We start from the raw sequence: 17,252 nt of genomic DNA on the forward strand, positions 1-17,252 counted from the left end.
CAGAAATTACATTTCTAGATTTATGGCCTACAAACATTGACCCCTGTGCACCTGAAAACTTGTACAAAAATGTTTATAGCAGCATTAAGAACCACTAATTTGAAACAACCCAAATTTCCATTCACACAACATAGAGTGAATAAGTCATGGTATATATTCACACAAAGTAATACTATTTGGCAATGGAGATGAACAGACTAATTCACCCCAACAACATGCATGAATCTCAGAAACTTAGTTATGAAAGAAAGAGCCCAGAAAGAATACATACTATATATCATTCTATTAAAATACAATTCAGGGGCACCTGGGTGGCTCAGTCAGGCGTCCGACCTCGGCTCAGGTCATGATCTCACGGTCTGTGGGTTTGAGCCCCACATCAGGCTCTGTGCTGACAGCTCGGAGCCTGGAGCCTGCTTCGCATTCTGTGTCTCCCTCTCTCTCTGCCCCTCCCCTCCTCACTCTCTGTCTCAAAAATAACATTAAAAAAAAATTTTTTTTTAAATACAATTCAAATTTAGGCCAAAATAAACAATACTGTTTAGGAATGCAAACTTAGGTATGATAAAGCCTTTAAAAGAAAGCAAGTTTAATAGTTGCCATAAAAATCAGGAAATATATTTCCTCTAGAAGTGAAGGAGGTGGGATGGTTGGAGTTGTGACCAAAAGAAGCAGGTAAGGGGTGTCTCAGCGCTGCCAGTATTCAGTAGTTTGACCTGGGTGATGATGACATATTGCCTTTTTGATAATTTGTTAAGCTACACATTTATAGTTTTATGTGTTCTGTACATGTGTTATATTTCACAGTGAAAGAGATTAAATTAAAAAAGCAAAGGTCCTACTTTATATCTTTATTCTCCACTTTATTCCCCTCTACAGAAGTAAATGCTGTTAATAGCCAACTTCCTTTCCATATGTGGTTTATTCTTAATATTGTTAGAAAAACAAAAGTTTATGGGTTTTAAAAATTATTAGAGGTTATAGGATGAAGATCTCCCTAGGAAAAAAGGAAAGGAAAATAAGAAAGCTTAACTATTTCAATAAAATCAGAAAAGTGGGAAAACAAGCTTTTCTTGATATCAAAAAAAGCATTTTATAAACTTTGATTCTCAGTGTGTTCATTTTGTTAAATGTTAAATGCATCAAGCTGTACTCTCCTATGCAATTTTCTCTATGTTACATTTCAGTAAAAATTTTATTTAAAAAAATCATACCCATTCCTGGCAGGGAACATTTGCAGGCATCCAAGAAAAAAGGAAAATTTATTTTATTGATAGGCTATCTATAAGAACCCAGTTAATTGTAGGGGCACCTTGGGTGGCCCACTCAGTCAGTTAAGCATCAGACTTCGTTCAGCTCAGGTCATCATCTTGCAGTTCGCAAGTTCGAGCCCCACATCAGGCTCTCTGCTGCCAGTGCAGAGCCCACTTTGGATCCTCTGTCTCCCTCTCTCTCTGCTCCTCTCCCACTCATGCTCTCTCAAAAAAATTGTTAAAAAAGAAACCAACAGCAAATATATATAATGGTGAAACATTACCAATATCTTCATTAAAGTAAAAATCATGAAAACCAATTTGACAATAAACTTCATATACTGAAAAAAAAAAAAAAGTAAAAATAAGACAAAAATGCTTACTATCATCTCCACTCTTCAACCTTATTCTGGAGGTTTCAGCCAATACAATAGAAGACAAGGAAAAAAATAAAAGGTATATGTATTGGAAAGAAAGCAGAAAGTTGTCATTAATAACATGTATATCATTGTCTACTGTAAAATTCAAGATAATTAATGACAACTAATACTAGAGTTCAGACAGTTGGCTGGATAAAATTTAAACTTGCAAAGATAAATTGCTTTCCTATATATTAACAGCAACGAATTAGAAAATCAAAGAGATATCTAGTCACAATTATATGGAAATTTGTAAAGTACTGAGAAATAAAAACAATGAAACTACTGATGACTATCAAAAAAAATGAGGATAAAAGGCTAGAGATTATGTTCCTTCATGACATAATTTCAGATTCAACAGAGAAGCTACAAGAATGGTAAAAAATTCTATCCCTTTTGCCCAGATTCTCCAAATGTTAATATTTGATCACATTTGCTTTATCCTATTCCCTCTCTTCTCTCTCTCCTCTCCTCACCCATTCCCCCCCTTTCTATATGTATAACACATGTATACATATACATGCATATTGTTTGTTTGAACCGTTTTTGAGAGTAAGCTACAGACATCATGCCCCTTTGCCCCTAAATACTTAAGTGTCTTTTCCTAAAAAACAAGTAGTCTCTTTGACTGCAGACTCGTACACAAAATAGGAAACTATAAGTAATGGATAAAATTAACACTAGTATCTAATTTACAGACCTTATTTTCAGATTTTGCCAATTATTCCGATGATATCCTTTTTAGTAAAAGAAAGTCCCAGATCACGTGTTGCGTTCAGTTCTCATCTTCAGCCTTGGTGTTGATATTTTTGAACAGTAAACACTAGTTATATTGTGCAGTGTCCCTTACATTCAGCTTAATGCATTTTTGGTAGGAATACTCGGAAGTAATGCTGTGCTCATCTCATTGCACATGGTGTTGATTTGTCCCATTATGACCCCGTTAACTTTGATCATCTGTATAAGATGGTGTCTTATACCAAAGAACTTCTTACAGGTTTTTAACAAACTGATTTCAAAATTCATTACATGAGTAATGGAGAAAAACAGCCAAGAGGTTTATGAAAAAGTAACACAAAGGGGAATTTGTCCTACTAGATGTCGATTGGATACTTCAAAGCTAACATAATTAAGACAGTGTGATAATGGTATAGGAATAGACAGTGGAACTGAACAGATCCCAGAAGCCCATGGCCACTGATCCCTAGAACAGTGTGACTGCTGTCTCAAGTATGCTGTGCTCAGCACTTGAAACTAACTCACGATAACACCAGAACCTGTCAAAGCGAATTTATTTTATTGCTGCCATCTTAGACGCTAAAGATTACTCTGCCCTGAGAAGCCAAATATTTACATACACATCTCGTATAGGGCATAGAGTCTCTTTGGTAGGAAATGCTTACACAACTAAGTAATATTGCATGCTGATATGAATGGGTTGCTTTTGCCTGAGCAGCTTGGACTCTGGGAGTAGTAAAAAGGTCTGGTTGCTGGTCAGGGGCGGGAGCTAGCTGGCTCAGTCTTCCTTGGATTTCCTGTCAGGTTTCCAGGTGTACAACAGAAGACCTGTCTTCTCCGGCAGAGGTAATGGAAAGCTTCATATTTGGAAAAAAGTGACCAGTTAAACAATTTATCCTTTAGCTATTTGATATTTATAACCAGCTAATACTTTTAGCGGTGAAAGTTCTTATTTTTTTAATGGCCTCCCCACACATATTTGATAGAACATTTAGAGGTGGCTACATCTTGTAAGTAATAGACTTATTAAGCAATAAATGTTAATATGCTATTTTATTTGCAAGCTTTTGCCATTAAGATTTTGTGGTTTTGCTTTGTGTTGATTGTGTGCATTCTTAAAGAGTAATAGATTTTGTGTCTAAATTTGTGATTAGACCTGGATAATTGGGATTTTCCTGATTCTACTCTAGAACATGTCAATTTCGTGTCTGATAAAGGTGATATTTCGATTCAGTATAGAAGAGGTGGCTTTCCATAAATGGTTTGGGGGCAACAGCCTATCCATTTGAGAGGAACAGTTAGAGCCCTACCTCCTATAATACACAAAAATAAGTTCTGGATGTATTCAGGTTCTGAATATAAAAAGTCAAAACTGTAAAATTACTAGAAGTAAGTGGGGAATTTTTTATAATTTTATAATGATTTAGAAATAAATGAGATACAGAGCAGCCTTGTTTCTTTTTCTTTTTGCAAAGAAACCTTAGAAGAAAAGACTGAAAGATTCAGACGAAAACTTCCATCTGTTAAAAGATACCATAAACAAAATTGAGACAAGTAGCAGGCTGGAAGAAAGAAATATAATAATCTCTATAAACCTGTGAGAAGAAAACTCAGTAGATGGAAAAGTAGGCAAGGGATGTGATCAGGCAGTTCCCCAAAGAATAAATAAAACGGGCTGATAAACATGTGAACTAGTAAAAATCAGGGAAATACAAATTACCTGACACCAATTTGCACCATTCTGATGGGCACAAATGAAAGAGCTTGAAGACAGCATGAATAGGCACTTCCAGAAAGCATTGCTGGAGTGTAAATTGTTCCAGTCTTTTTGGAGAGCAGTATGGCTCTGTGACAACATTGCATCTGTAACAGGTCAAAGCGTATATTCCTTTGACCCAGAAATACTCGGACATTTGCATCTCAATATACATAACGGAAGCTTTGTTACAATATTGTAATGGTGAAAACAGCAGCAACCTAAACATCTATCCCCTGATGGGGGACAGCTAGCTTCTTCCTTCCTTTAGGCTGGAAACTAAAGCCCATTTCCCTGGTTACCATAAGCTCCTGCTTACTCCCTGGGGTAAACAGCAAGTTGTTGTGACAGGGTGAGCACACAGAAGAGAAGATGGCTCGGACGTAGTAGGTGCACACTGCCTTAGCTGGAGGTTGCCTTCTGGATATTAGAAGTTCACCTCTGCATACAAGTTCACATTGGAGTTTTTTACATTTTCTAGTGGAAGTTCCTGAATCAGGTAACCTAGTTCCCTGGGTGATTTTAATAGTAGCAAGTCATTTTTAGGAAGGTGGGATTTACACGTGGAGAATTTGGGGGAGGATTCAGAGAACTATTTAACAATCTAAAACCTGATTTTATTTCGGTCAAGTTGATGAGCCTATGCTGTATCCCACATAATGAAAATCAATGCTTAGTCTCCATGACATTATCCCTGACAAACTCCCATGATTTATTCAAAATAAAATTTGACTTTCTGATATGTTAGTCACTCTTGGGCTATAAATATGTACAAAGAAATCTCTAGTTACTGACCAAAGAGAAAGAACAGTAACCTCTTCACTCCCGGCTATCAGACCTCTTGACAGGATGTTTAATATTTATCAAAAATTGATCAGATGCTCTTTACCCAGCAGTTTAATTTGCATAGATAATGAAATTACTTACAAAAGCCAGCAATTGAGTTAGACCAACCCTGTTCAATAGAAATGTTACGTGAACCACAACATTTAAAAATTTCTAGTAGCCACATTAAAACTGTAAAAGGCCATTTGCGCTCTTTTTTTTTTTTTTTTTTAATGGTGCTTGAAGTAAAACAGCCCATCCTCTGCAAGTCCACCTATGTTGTTCCTTAGGCATTCTCTCTCTGCTCAAATTGTTGAAGGATGGTGGTTTGTTTCATGGTTTTTGTATTTGAGTCTAATGCACTTTCTAACATGATAGAGGCAATGCATTATTGTGTAGCCACGGTTTTCTGGAGAAGTTGATATTTTAGGAATTGTATTTCAGATCTTAAATAAAATTTGTTTCTAAATTTCAAAGCAAAAAACAAATAAAAATGTAAAAGGCAGGTAACATTAATTTTAATAATACTTTTATTTAACTCAGGATATAAAAAATTTTTCAACATGTATTCAATACGAAAATTTGTAATTTTACATTCATTTTTGGATATTAAGTCTTTGAAATCCAGTGGGCATTTTACATTTAGAACATATCTCAGTTTGGACCATCCTCATTTCAACATTAATGTTGATTAATTAATTGATTGATTTAATTAATGCTCAACATTAATATATGACTAGTGGCTACTGCATTGGACAGTGTAGGACTAGCCTTTACAAGCTCTAAAGGACAGAAATGGTTATGGTATCTCCATTCTCTATCACTGTATCCCCAGCATCTTACACAGTACCTGGTACATAGCAAGTATCTGATAAGATTTTTGGCTTAATGAACGAGTGGATAAATCTAAAACTGTCTTTTCACTAACTCCTCAACCTTTAATACATTTGAGTTATAGTTGTCACAAAAATAGTTGTCAATAAACTTATAATGGAGTATCTGCTGTACAGCCATTTAGACAAAATCCTAGAATAGACTGTATGTCCTTTCTGTCCAAAAGCAGTTTTAAAAAATTGTCTGTTGACTGTAGGTAATAAAGTGAGTGACGTTATAGAGATTCTTAGAGTTCCCATCTGCTGACCACAGCAATTCTGTTTTTTCTTTAAATTTGCCTCACTAATTTTTATTTATTTATACATTTTAAAAATATACATATTTTCAATAAATATTTATTTTTAATAAATACTATTTATTTTTGAGACAGAGAGAACAAGCAGGGGAGGGGCAGAGACAGAAGGGAACAGAGGACCTGAGGCTGGCTCTGTGCCGACAGCTGTGAGCCCAGTGTGGGGCTTGAACTCATGAACTGTGAGATCACGATCTGAGCCGAAGTCGGACTTCGGGCGACTGAGCCACCCAGGTGCCCCTAAATTTGTGTCACTAATTTTTAGAAACATTTATATTTTGAGAAGACCGTTGTATAACCCAACTCCTGCCCCCCAAATCGTATATCTCTTAAGTATAATTATATCAAAGTCCACTGAGAGCTGTACTGTTTTGAGCGTCCCTGTCATTGTTTACTCTGACTTAAAATCAGTGAAACTTCTAGTGCCTTAAATATCTCCAGCTGTTTTAGGTGTTAGAGGTAGTACAGAATAATTGTTATACATGACCTTTCCCATTGAGGAGCTTATAACCTATTTGGAGGAGAAAAACATTAACAAAATGAGTAGAGAAGAATTAAATTTGTAAGTTTTTGTTTAGTGTTTTCTGTGTGCCTTAGGCTTGGTGCTAGAAAGATGAATACAAGTACATTTCTCTCTCTTCAAATAGCTTGCAGGTACGTTGAAGATTCATATATAAACCAATAAACATTTTAGGGGCGCTGGGATGGCTCAGTCAGTTGTGCCTGACTTCAGGTCATGATTTCACAGTTCATGAGTTCGAGCCCCACGTCAAGCTCTGTGCTGACAGCTCGGAGCCTGGAGCCTGCTTCAGTTTCTGTGTCTCCCTCTCTCTCTGCCCCTCCCCTGCTCGGGCGCGTTCTGTCTCTCTCTCTCAAAAATAAATAAACATTAAAATAAAACTTTATTAATAAACATTTTAATAGCAGTATGAAAAATCTGTGAGGTACAAGAATAATATCCCCTTATGCAGATGAGGAAGCTGAGACTCAGTGAGGGTCAGTGACTTGCTCAAGGTAGCAGTTAGAAAAAAACCTGGATTCAAATCTGGATATTTGTGGGAGCCTTTGCTCTTTCTTCCACACCACACTTTCTGTATTTCAAGATTCCTAGAAAGAGAAATTGAGTTATTCACTTGAGGTAAATCACGGCTCATGAGTCAATTTTCTAACTGATTCTAGATTGCCTAATATATTCATGTGTTTACATAATCTTATAGAAAGTGCATATCCTATCATTTGAATTGTAGGGTGCTGAACTGTAAGGGCCCTAGGGTTTTATTGGTGAGAAAGCTGTAAGGGCTGGACTTGGAGGCATTTCCACAAGTAGGCATTGAAGGGTAGGAGGCCAGGCCAAGGTCTAAGGGAAGTACTCGCCTTTCCAAGCAGCGAGACAAACTTAAACAGGCAGGAGTGTGAGAGATCAGGACAAAGTTAGGTCATCAGAGGCCCTAAATCACTAGTTGAACACTCCGTACTTGAACAGGAAGGAACCGTCAAAGATTCTCAAGCAGGACTAACAGGTCGGAGTTGAGTGATTCGGTGATTCATGGTTCATTAGTTTTTTAGTTTCTCTTAGATCTGTGCAATTTCTTTTCAGTTCTTATTGAAAACTATACCTTAGGAAGTGGGATTTTGATCAAGAATATATATGTATAAGGCTTATGTTAGGTTGATAATAAATGTTTATTTATATTACAGAAGTTTGTTAGGTGCCCAGCATCGTCCTAAATATTAATTAACATTGTATTAGTACCTATTCCTAATATAAGAAATTAGATAAGTCTTTAAGGTAACAGACAACTATAGTAGCTTCTTATTCTATCCAATATGTTATTTAAGCATCTTTGGTTCTATAGCTATGTAAGGGTTTGTGTAGACTGGTATAAACAATTGTAAGGATAATAGAAACAATATAAAATTTTAGTTTTTTTTTACTCTAAAATAATCTTGAAGTCGTTTTTAGTGAACTAGGTGATATAATTTCAGAAATTACAGAAAGCTTCAGAAAGCTTTCAAATATCAATTGTAGAAATAGCTTTCCTTAGTGAAGCTCTCAATAGGGTGAGAGATGCTCTTTGAGATAAGTATAAGGATATTTTTTGTTGACTGCCATAATGTCTGGAGTGGGATTTAAATTCTAAATTTTGCTATAACTCTTTGAAAGCCAGTTTTCTTTTTAAGTGTGTAATTATATACTGTGGACAAATCATAGGTTTTATGTGTGTGTATTTTTATTTATACATGACTCATTCACATTTGTGATTATATTTATGTAGTTCTCTAATATTTTCAGTTTAATTTAGTTGGCCTGTGTTTTTGTTCTCCTCTAAGGAAATAAGAAAATTTGTCCTGTTAGCTTTTGGATTATTAAACCCCTCCTCCTTCTCTTGCAAATTTCAAGTTGTCAGCCATTTTCTTGAGTTTATAATGCTATTTTTCCTCCCTTGGAAAAAAATTTTTTTACAGTTTCCAAAATCTGAAAGTAGTTGTATGAAATAGAAATGGAGACTAGCTCCTTAAAATTATCTTAAGTAGTATGTGCGAATGTATAAAATAACCTAAGCAAATAAAAAGTAAATCCACGTTATAAATCTTCCCCATCCCCTTTTAAAGCTAAAATGATTATGACCAAATTTTGTTTGTGTTTTTAATCTGCTTGGCCATCTGTGGAAGACTGTCCTCTTCTTTCCTAGGCCACAGACCTCCACCAGCACGAAGTGGACATCGTTGTGTGGCAGATAATACCAACCTCTATGTGTTTGGAGGTTATAACCCAGATTACGATGAATCTGGAGGGCCAGATAATGAAGACTATCCTCTCTTCAGGGAGCTTTGGAGGTATCATTTTGCTACAGGAGTATGGCACCAGATGGGCACAGATGGCTACATGCCCCGGGAATTGGCATCTATGTCACGTGAGTGCAAGCCGTCCTGAACTTTTGACTCTTTCATAATTAAGCAATGTCTGTGAGAACAGGTTTAGTGCCGTGTGTTTTTTGTTCATAATTCATAATAATACTGTAATATGATTAAACCCTGTTAATGGGTAGACTTTTCACTATGGTAATAATATAGCATGGTGATTCAGAATCACTTGGCAGTTGGATAGTCCTGAGTTTAAATCTAGCTGTGTACCATTTGCTTGCTTGATGAGTTTTAGCGTCAAGTTCCTTACCTGTAAACTGGGATTAGTGATATCTCAGTGGGTTCAGTATAAAGTTTCATATATATGTATGTATGCGAAGCACAATGTAGTAGAAGATCAACAGATGGGGCTTACAATGGCAATGATAGCTTCTGAACAAAGTACTTCCCGTGTAGTATCTGTTTACCTAACGACGTCTGTATAATGCACAAACTAGAATTACTGCCATTGTACAAATGAGAAACTGAGTGGAAAGAGCCCAAGTATGTCCATCAACTGATAAATGGGTAAACAAGATGTGGTACACACACACACACACACACACACACACACACACACAATGGAATATCACTCAGCCATCAAAAAGAATGAAATCTTGTCATTTGCAATGACATGGATGGAGCTAGAGTATATTATACTAAATGAAATAAGTCAGAGAAAGATACCATATGATTTCACTCATGTAGAATTTAGGAAGCAAAACAGATGAACGTATGGGAAGCGGAGAAAAGAGGGAAGCAAATCACAAGAGACTCCGAATGATAGAAAACAAACAGGGTTGATGGAGGGAGGTGAGTGGGGGGGTGGACTAGATGGGTGATGGGTACTAAGGAGGGCACTTGTTGAGATGAGCACTGGGTGTTATATGTGAGTAATGAATCACTAAATCCTATTCCAAAACCAGTATTACACTATATGTTAACTAACTAGAATTTAAATCAAAATTTGGAAGGGAAAAAAAAAGAGAAACTGAGGCTACAGAGATGCCCTAAGGAAATGGCTAAGAGTGCAGGCTCTGGAGTTAGATTGCCTGGAATTGAATCCTAGCTTGGCAAGATTCTTTTTGGGAAACGTTCAACGAGGTTAAACCACTCTCCACTTGTTTCATCAGCTATAAAAATGGAGAAGATAAGATTAGTTCCCACCTCATAGGGCTGTTGTGAGGATTAATTTGGAGATTAAATAACTTTCCTGAGGTCACATGAGAATTGAAACCTAGCTCTAGCTGGCTTCAGAGCCCATGCTGATTCTTATTCTATATTAACTGAATAATTGATTTTAGAAAAGAAATGCCATTGAAATAATACAGTAGCACTATTTTGGGAGCATTTGTCATCAGAGAGAAAGAATGTGTGTGTGTGTGTGTGTGTGTGTGTGTGTGTGTGTGTGTGTGTGTGGTGGCAGAACAGAAGAGATCTAGAGAAGAACACCAAAGTTACCAGCAGGATATTGGTGTTTCTTTTTATCTGGTGGAGGATTAAGGTGACAGAAACCATAATTTAAAATGTAGAGATCATTCATTCCCCTGGCAAAAACAGAATGATCATTTTATCCCTTCATCCAGAGCCCTGCTGGGCCTTTGCTAAGACAAAGATAATACTTCATGTTCCTCCCCCTTGCTGCGTACTTGAACCGCCTTGAGCGGCAGTGGTTCATGTCATTTAGTATTATTATCCACAGTATTTCATGAACTCCACAAATACACATTGAATACATGTCACACACCTAACAATGAGCTGGCTACATGACACAGTCCATAGAGTGTGAATTAAACCTTTTTCTGCAGTACTTTTTAGTAGTTAGATGTCAGTGATTTGGGCTATCTTCCGAGAGCATTAAAGCAGGCTTTTTTTTTTCCCCCCAGTTTCTCAGTGATTCTGGGTTTATGGGAACATATTACAGGTAGCCAGTACGTAAATGGAATTTGTGCTTCTCCTTCCCCAGTTGTGCTGCATGGAAACAACCTGTTGGTATTCGGAGGTACAGGCATCCCTTTTGGCGAGAGCAACGGCAATGATGTCCACGTGTGTAACGTGAAGTATAAGAGATGGGCTTTACTTAGCTGTCGTGGGAAGAAACCCAGTCGTATATATGGACAGGTACCAATCTGTGGCCAGTCACGGTGGATGTATTTCTGCAGATTTTTCTAGTTTGGGGGACAATGTCAGAATAATTATTTCCATGTTTTTAACAGAGAATAAATTCACTGGGGTTAATATTTGATTTTCAGTTCTGATACGAAGTTGTAATTTATAAATCTGGTTGCTCGCCTTCTCTCTTCCTTTTTTTCCCTCACTCTTTGTTTCTAGTCCAATTGGGCATCGTGATCTAGATCTATACAGAAGTATTTTTCAGTGTCAGGACCCACCACATCCCCACCCCCACCTCCAGTGAGAGATTGGGCTCTACGTATGGTCTGCACGCTGCCACCTTTAGAACAATGCGATTCTGTGGAGAGCTTTCTAACCTAAGTAGTAGAGGAGGTGATCTCCACACTTTGGTACAAGACTTTTATAAGACTGATCTGAGCTAAAACACAGATTATGTGGAGATGAGTTTCTAGTTACATTGCCGTGCTTCAAATCATAGGTTTGAAAAGTTATATCCAAAAAGATAGGGTGTGACCTACCAGCATCAGAGACCCTTTGAAAGTAATGGACTAAGCTTAAAACAGCTAAGCTTTGGCTTCTTGTTCAGCTGGCCAGCTTTCGTACTGGTAAATACCTTCCTTCTGAGCTATGTGTAGAGGCACACACTAGATAACTCTATCCCGCCACAGGAGGCATTTAAACTCTGATGACATGATCATAACAAAAGCTGAGCTTATGCTAAAGAAGAAGCTGGTGGAAAATGTGAAGTTTTATGACTGCTAACTCTAGACATTTTACTTAAGGAGTTCTGGTGGCTTATTTTCATATCTGCTTGTTCTTCTTAGAGCAGTTTTCTTCATACTGCTTAGAAAGAGAAGCAGCTTTGCATGGAAATGCTAATGCCCCCGATGTATACATTCTTGGGTTGGCTAAGACCCGTAAGGAACATCCAGTCCTCTTGCCTTTCTAGGTAGGACTGCTTTCCAGTTGAGCAAAGCTCTACCTTTCTAAAAGTAATCTCTGGGTTCTCTAAAATCTTTAATCCTTTAAACGTCTGATATTCTAGAAGGTTAAAAAGTACAAAAGAATTTCATAAAGTCTGATTTGGGGGTATTTAGTAAGTTTACATTCTTTACCAAAGTGTTCATGAGTCAGTGGTGTTCACGTTTCCTTGTTTTCCAGGCCATGGCGATCATCAATGGCTCCCTTTATGTTTTTGGAGGGACAACTGGCTATATTTATAGCACAGATCTGCACAAATTAGATCTCAATACCAGAGAGTGGACACAACTGAAACCAAACAACCTATCCTGTGATCTGCCAGAAGAGAGGTAAGGTTCTGGCAAGAGGATTAAAGCGTATTTATTCATTCTTGCTAAGATTTGACTTTATTCAGAATATTGGTAATATGGTTTAAAGAAAATTCTTACAGCCTGGTTAAAATAGCTAACTGGCTGGTAGATGCCAGTTCAGCATTAAAGAAAGGTCTTCTGGTTAAGGAGTGCTATTTCTCCATTAACTATAGATTTTTTCCTCATGTTATTTTCTTTTATACCTCAGTTTTTCTGCACTAAGAAGATAGTAACACTTTGGAGAAGAAACCAATGGTAGCAATTGTAATTAAATATCATGTTACAGACAAAACAATTACTTTCTAGTTACTTTTTTGATTTCCCTTCTTAACTTGCATATTAGGAGTCTTTGGCTCATTTGCTCACAGCTGTATACCCAGAAGAAGGCGCAGTGCCCGTGGCATCAGTTCCCATAGTAGTACTCAATGAATATTGATCGGATGGATGGATGGAAAGGAGGGAGGGAGGCCACTGATTTTAAGTGCCCTGTTAAGCACGCAGACATCACATGGTGCTCCTAGTTGCCTTCTAGGAACAGGTGTAGGCCTTTCACTTTTGTTTCCTGATAGGAGTTGCCTTTTAGCAGTGAGCTCTATGAAAAACTTAATTTCTTCCCCTCCTGTTTAAAAGTAAAGACAGTGGGGGCACGTGGCTGGCTCAGAAGAGCACACAAGTCTTGGTCTTAGGGCTGTGCGTACAAGCCCCATGTTGGGTGTAGTGATTACTTACATGAATAAACTTAAAAAAATACACATTAAATGCAAAGACAGTAAACATTTTTTTATTCACTCTGTTCAGATGAATGCAGTTAACTCTTTGTTTCCTTTAAACAAAATAGCATAGAGGTGCTAAGGAAGACTTTATCTTTTTTGCAGTATGTCAGTGGGCTGATGATTGTAGAACTACCGTGTGAGGACTTGGGAGGTGGACCGCTGCTGGAATAATTTTGATGTAATTTATTTTATCAGCACCAGGGCCTTCAGGGAAAGGAGGAAATAGATTAAGTTTTCAAAGCATTTTCACATGGTTGCCTTCTTGAATCATTTTATGGACATATTATAAATTGTTTCAGCTTCTAGCTAGACTGCTTGGATGAAAGTTCTGGTAGGTGTTTCACATTATATTCACAGTTTTGAGTAGCATAATTTTTCTGATATCTTTGTATCTATTAAATAAGTATCTTCATTTAAAAGCACATAGTCTAGGGTTTCTAATGAAATGTAGACAGATCACTTTTTAGAAAATCTGGAAAATACAGATAAGCAAAATGAAGAAAATAAAAAAACAAAACCTAAATCTAGGGATAACCAGGGTTAACATTTTGGATGTATCTCTGTAGTCATTTTCTGTGCGTATTTGTGTAACTATAAATTTTTAATGAGGTTATAGCCTATCTGCTCTTACATGAGAGCATTTTTTTTTTTAGTTAATGACACGAAAAGAAGTTTCCAATATATTAACCATCCTCTACACCTACTTTCTTATTGGATGCATACCAATCCATTTTATATATATTCTATAATTTGTTGAATCAATTCACTCTTGTTGACCACTTAGGTTATTTCTAATAACTTATTACTGTGAATAATTATCCAATAAAAATATCCTGTAGCTAAATCTTAGGTAGATAATTTTTCACTTTATTATAAATGGATTTTATTGTGTATTTTCAGATACAGACATGAAATTGCACATGATGGGCAGAGGATTTACATCTTGGGAGGTGGTACTTCCTGGACAGCTTATTCCTTAAACAAGGTATATTTAAAAATAATAATAATGAGAGAGAGAGAAGGATAGGAAGAGGCATGTTTCATACCAAGCAAGATAATTCTGTGACTGTAGATATTTAGATTTCTGGACAGGTTCTTCATTAACACCTGTTGTGTGTTACCTGCTCTTCGTAACAGAAGGCTGAACTATGCCTCTGTTACACTTTCCAGTTGACAGTTGTAGTGATCACACACTAAAAACACATGAAAATGAATCCTGGCACAAACTGGATGAGGAAAGAGACCAAAAGGAGGACACAGTAGCTTAAATGGAGAAACCGATGAGAACTGGAGCCACGTTGCTCAGAATGTCCCACAGAATGTCTCTCATCATCAGTGAGATGTCTAAAAAGAACAGTATTTTTAGGGCTCTGCGTCACTCACTTTAGAAAGCTGTACTCTGAAGGTTTTTATTCATCCATTCCTATGACATTTCTAAATGCACATCTCCCAGGGAAAATCTAGATTAGGCTACAGAGCTCCTGGTCTGCTTTGGAGCCTTATTGATCTTTTTCAAGTTTTGTCAAAACTGCATTCTCATATTTTCTTATGAACAGTTGCTTTTTTCTGGTATAAAAAAATGATACACATGTTCATTGCGAAAAATGTGGTAGTTGTAGAATTCCAACTTTCTTACTTCGTTTTTTTTCTGTGATTTTAAAAAATTGGAGTCCTATATCTGCTAGTTTTCAACTGCTTCATTTAATGTTTTTTGCCTTAATATTAGTATTAGGGAAAATCAGAGAAAAGCAAAAGAAACGAAGACTTTTCAACCAAGAATACATGTTTATACAGGTTGTTGTTAAAAATTCAGTTTTCAGGGGTGCCTGGGTGGCTCAGTCAGTTAAGTGTCTGACTCTTCATTTCAGCTCAGGTCATGATCCCAGGGTTGTGGGAACGAGCCCCACCTCAGGCTCTGCACTTAGCACAGAGCCTTCTCAAGATTCTCTCTCTCTCCCTTTGCCCCTCTCCTCCGCTTACGCACTCTTTCTCTAAAAAAATAAGCTAAAGTTATTTATGTGTGTGTATCTTCTCTTTTTCTCCCCAAGATCCATGCATACAACCTTGAAACGAATGCATGGGAGGAAATTGCCACAAAACCCCACGAAAAAATAGGTAAATTTAAATTATTGATTCATTTTTCTTTAATAACTATGCTTTATATTTTTACTTATTTTAGAAGAGAAAAAGTGCTTTTTTTGAGTTATATGACAAGTATAATATCTGTTGTACTAGTATTATAACTTATTTTATTCCTTAGCCCAATTATGCTTCCTCCGCAATTGTGCAGAGACTTTTAATGGGGATTGTTGAGTTCTGTGGAAATAGGGAAATGTGGGTGGGTTAGGAAGTAGGCACTTTGAATCAAGGTCCACCTGTTTTTTGTGGGCATAAGGGCTTGGGAAGGCCATTAGTAACCCCGTTTTGTTGCCCTGGCACCTGAGCATTGTAGTTATAATGGGACTCCGATGGCTTTAATTTAATGTGAAAAAAAGGAAGGGTTGGAAGGACTAATCAATGGTTGCTTAATGCAACAAAGGGATTGTTTTAAGTAAGTTACTCATAGGATGTCTTTCACCGTGGCCCATCACCGTTATTCTATTCTTTCTGTGGATAATGGGATATTTGTGTTCATGTGTTTGGCAGGTTTTCCTGCAGCCCGAAGATGTCACAGTTGCGTTCAAATAAAAAATGGTAAGTATTCTAAAGAACATTCTAGTTTCATTTTTGTAATCATATATGCCAAGAATGTCTTCTTTTTTTTATGTTTATTTATTTATTTTGAGAGGGTGAGTGAGAGTGCGTGAGTGGGGGAGGGGCAGAGAGAAATGATGAGAGAGAGAGAGAAGAATCCCAAGCAAGCTCCATGCTGTCAGCACAGAGCCCGATGTGGGGCTCAATCTCATGAACCGTGAGATCGTGACCCCAGCCAGATTCAATATGCTCAACTGACTGAGCCACCCAGGTGGCTTTATTTCTTAATAATAGCTCCTTAAAGGGGGCATAACTTTGAGAAGAGTCTATTTCTTATAGTGTAAACTTAAAGGGAAACCCATAAAATTATGGTTCTCTCAGCAGTTTTCATCCAGTAACCTAGTGGGGTGTTTGGGTTCCCTCAGTTACCAGAGAACTCAAAAATTGGTGATAAATAAGCTTTTATTACACCACCTGACCTTTCAGCACCTCACCCCAACCAATGTCTGTGGCCGTGGTGGGTAACACTAATAATCTTGACATATAAAATGGACACCTTGGTGGACAAAGTATTAAAATTACAATAAGTCCTTCAGAGTGGTATTTTCTAAAGTTTATTCTGTGTTCTGTCAGATGCCAAATAGGACTCTTGGCTCATTCTTTGGCCGTATTACAACAGAGGCATTGTGTGGCTTCAGAAAGCAGCTGAGGCTACTTCATCCGAGTGTGATGAATGACTTCTCTTTGGACAACCCTCCTGTCTTTTAATTTACAACTTATTTGATCGTTTGGTATACCCCCTTCCATTTTTCCTGGGAGGAAGGTGTGTGTAAATGAATTTGATAGCCTGTATCCTTTCGGCAGTTTTGTTTGGATTTCACTAGGATTATGCTGCCATCTCACAGAGGTACATTTTATTAGGCTCCTGCTTTCTCGGTAGGATTTATGGATAGTGGCGTTGTTCAGCTTTGCCTCTGGAAGAAGCAAAGCTGTACCTTGCTTTGGAGCTGAACTTTTCTTGGATCTTAGGCCAAAAAGTTTCCAGTGTATTTTGTAGTTTAATGAAGTATTGGCTTAACCCTGATCTAGACCTGAATTAAGACATCTATTCATTTGATTCGTTGAGGCCAGGCAGTATACTAGTGGAGTTCAGCCTTAGTTTGGGGCATTTAGTATGAATGTTTATGTAGACTTTGTTACAAGTCGTCCAGTTATAACTGTCTAATTTTACAAAAACAAA

At 37.2% G+C, this 17,252-nt stretch overlaps 1 protein-coding gene across 2 annotated transcripts in view; it reads left to right on the forward strand.

Annotated features, from left to right (window-relative positions):
• Nucleotides 1–17,252, forward strand: part of KLHDC10 (kelch domain containing 10) — a 60,135-nt gene that overhangs the window by 36,168 nt on the left and 6,715 nt on the right. For both annotated transcript variants that reach the window (XM_047095212.1, XM_047095213.1), the window contains 6 exons: nucleotides 8,871–9,092; nucleotides 11,048–11,202; nucleotides 12,376–12,524; nucleotides 14,219–14,303; nucleotides 15,367–15,433; nucleotides 15,965–16,012. In XM_047095212.1, the coding sequence (XP_046951168.1) occupies nucleotides 8,871–9,092; nucleotides 11,048–11,202; nucleotides 12,376–12,524; nucleotides 14,219–14,303; nucleotides 15,367–15,433; nucleotides 15,965–16,012 (726 nt within the window). The remainder of the gene's footprint in view (nucleotides 1–8,870; nucleotides 9,093–11,047; nucleotides 11,203–12,375; nucleotides 12,525–14,218; nucleotides 14,304–15,366; nucleotides 15,434–15,964; nucleotides 16,013–17,252) is intronic.

The sequence above is a fragment of the Lynx rufus genome, unplaced genomic scaffold (genome assembly GCF_022079265.1).
Source record: "Lynx rufus isolate CCGP_SWC_20201006 ecotype Redwood Valley unplaced genomic scaffold, mLynRuf1.p SCAF_4, whole genome shotgun sequence".
NCBI lineage: Eukaryota > Metazoa > Chordata > Mammalia > Carnivora > Felidae > Lynx > Lynx rufus.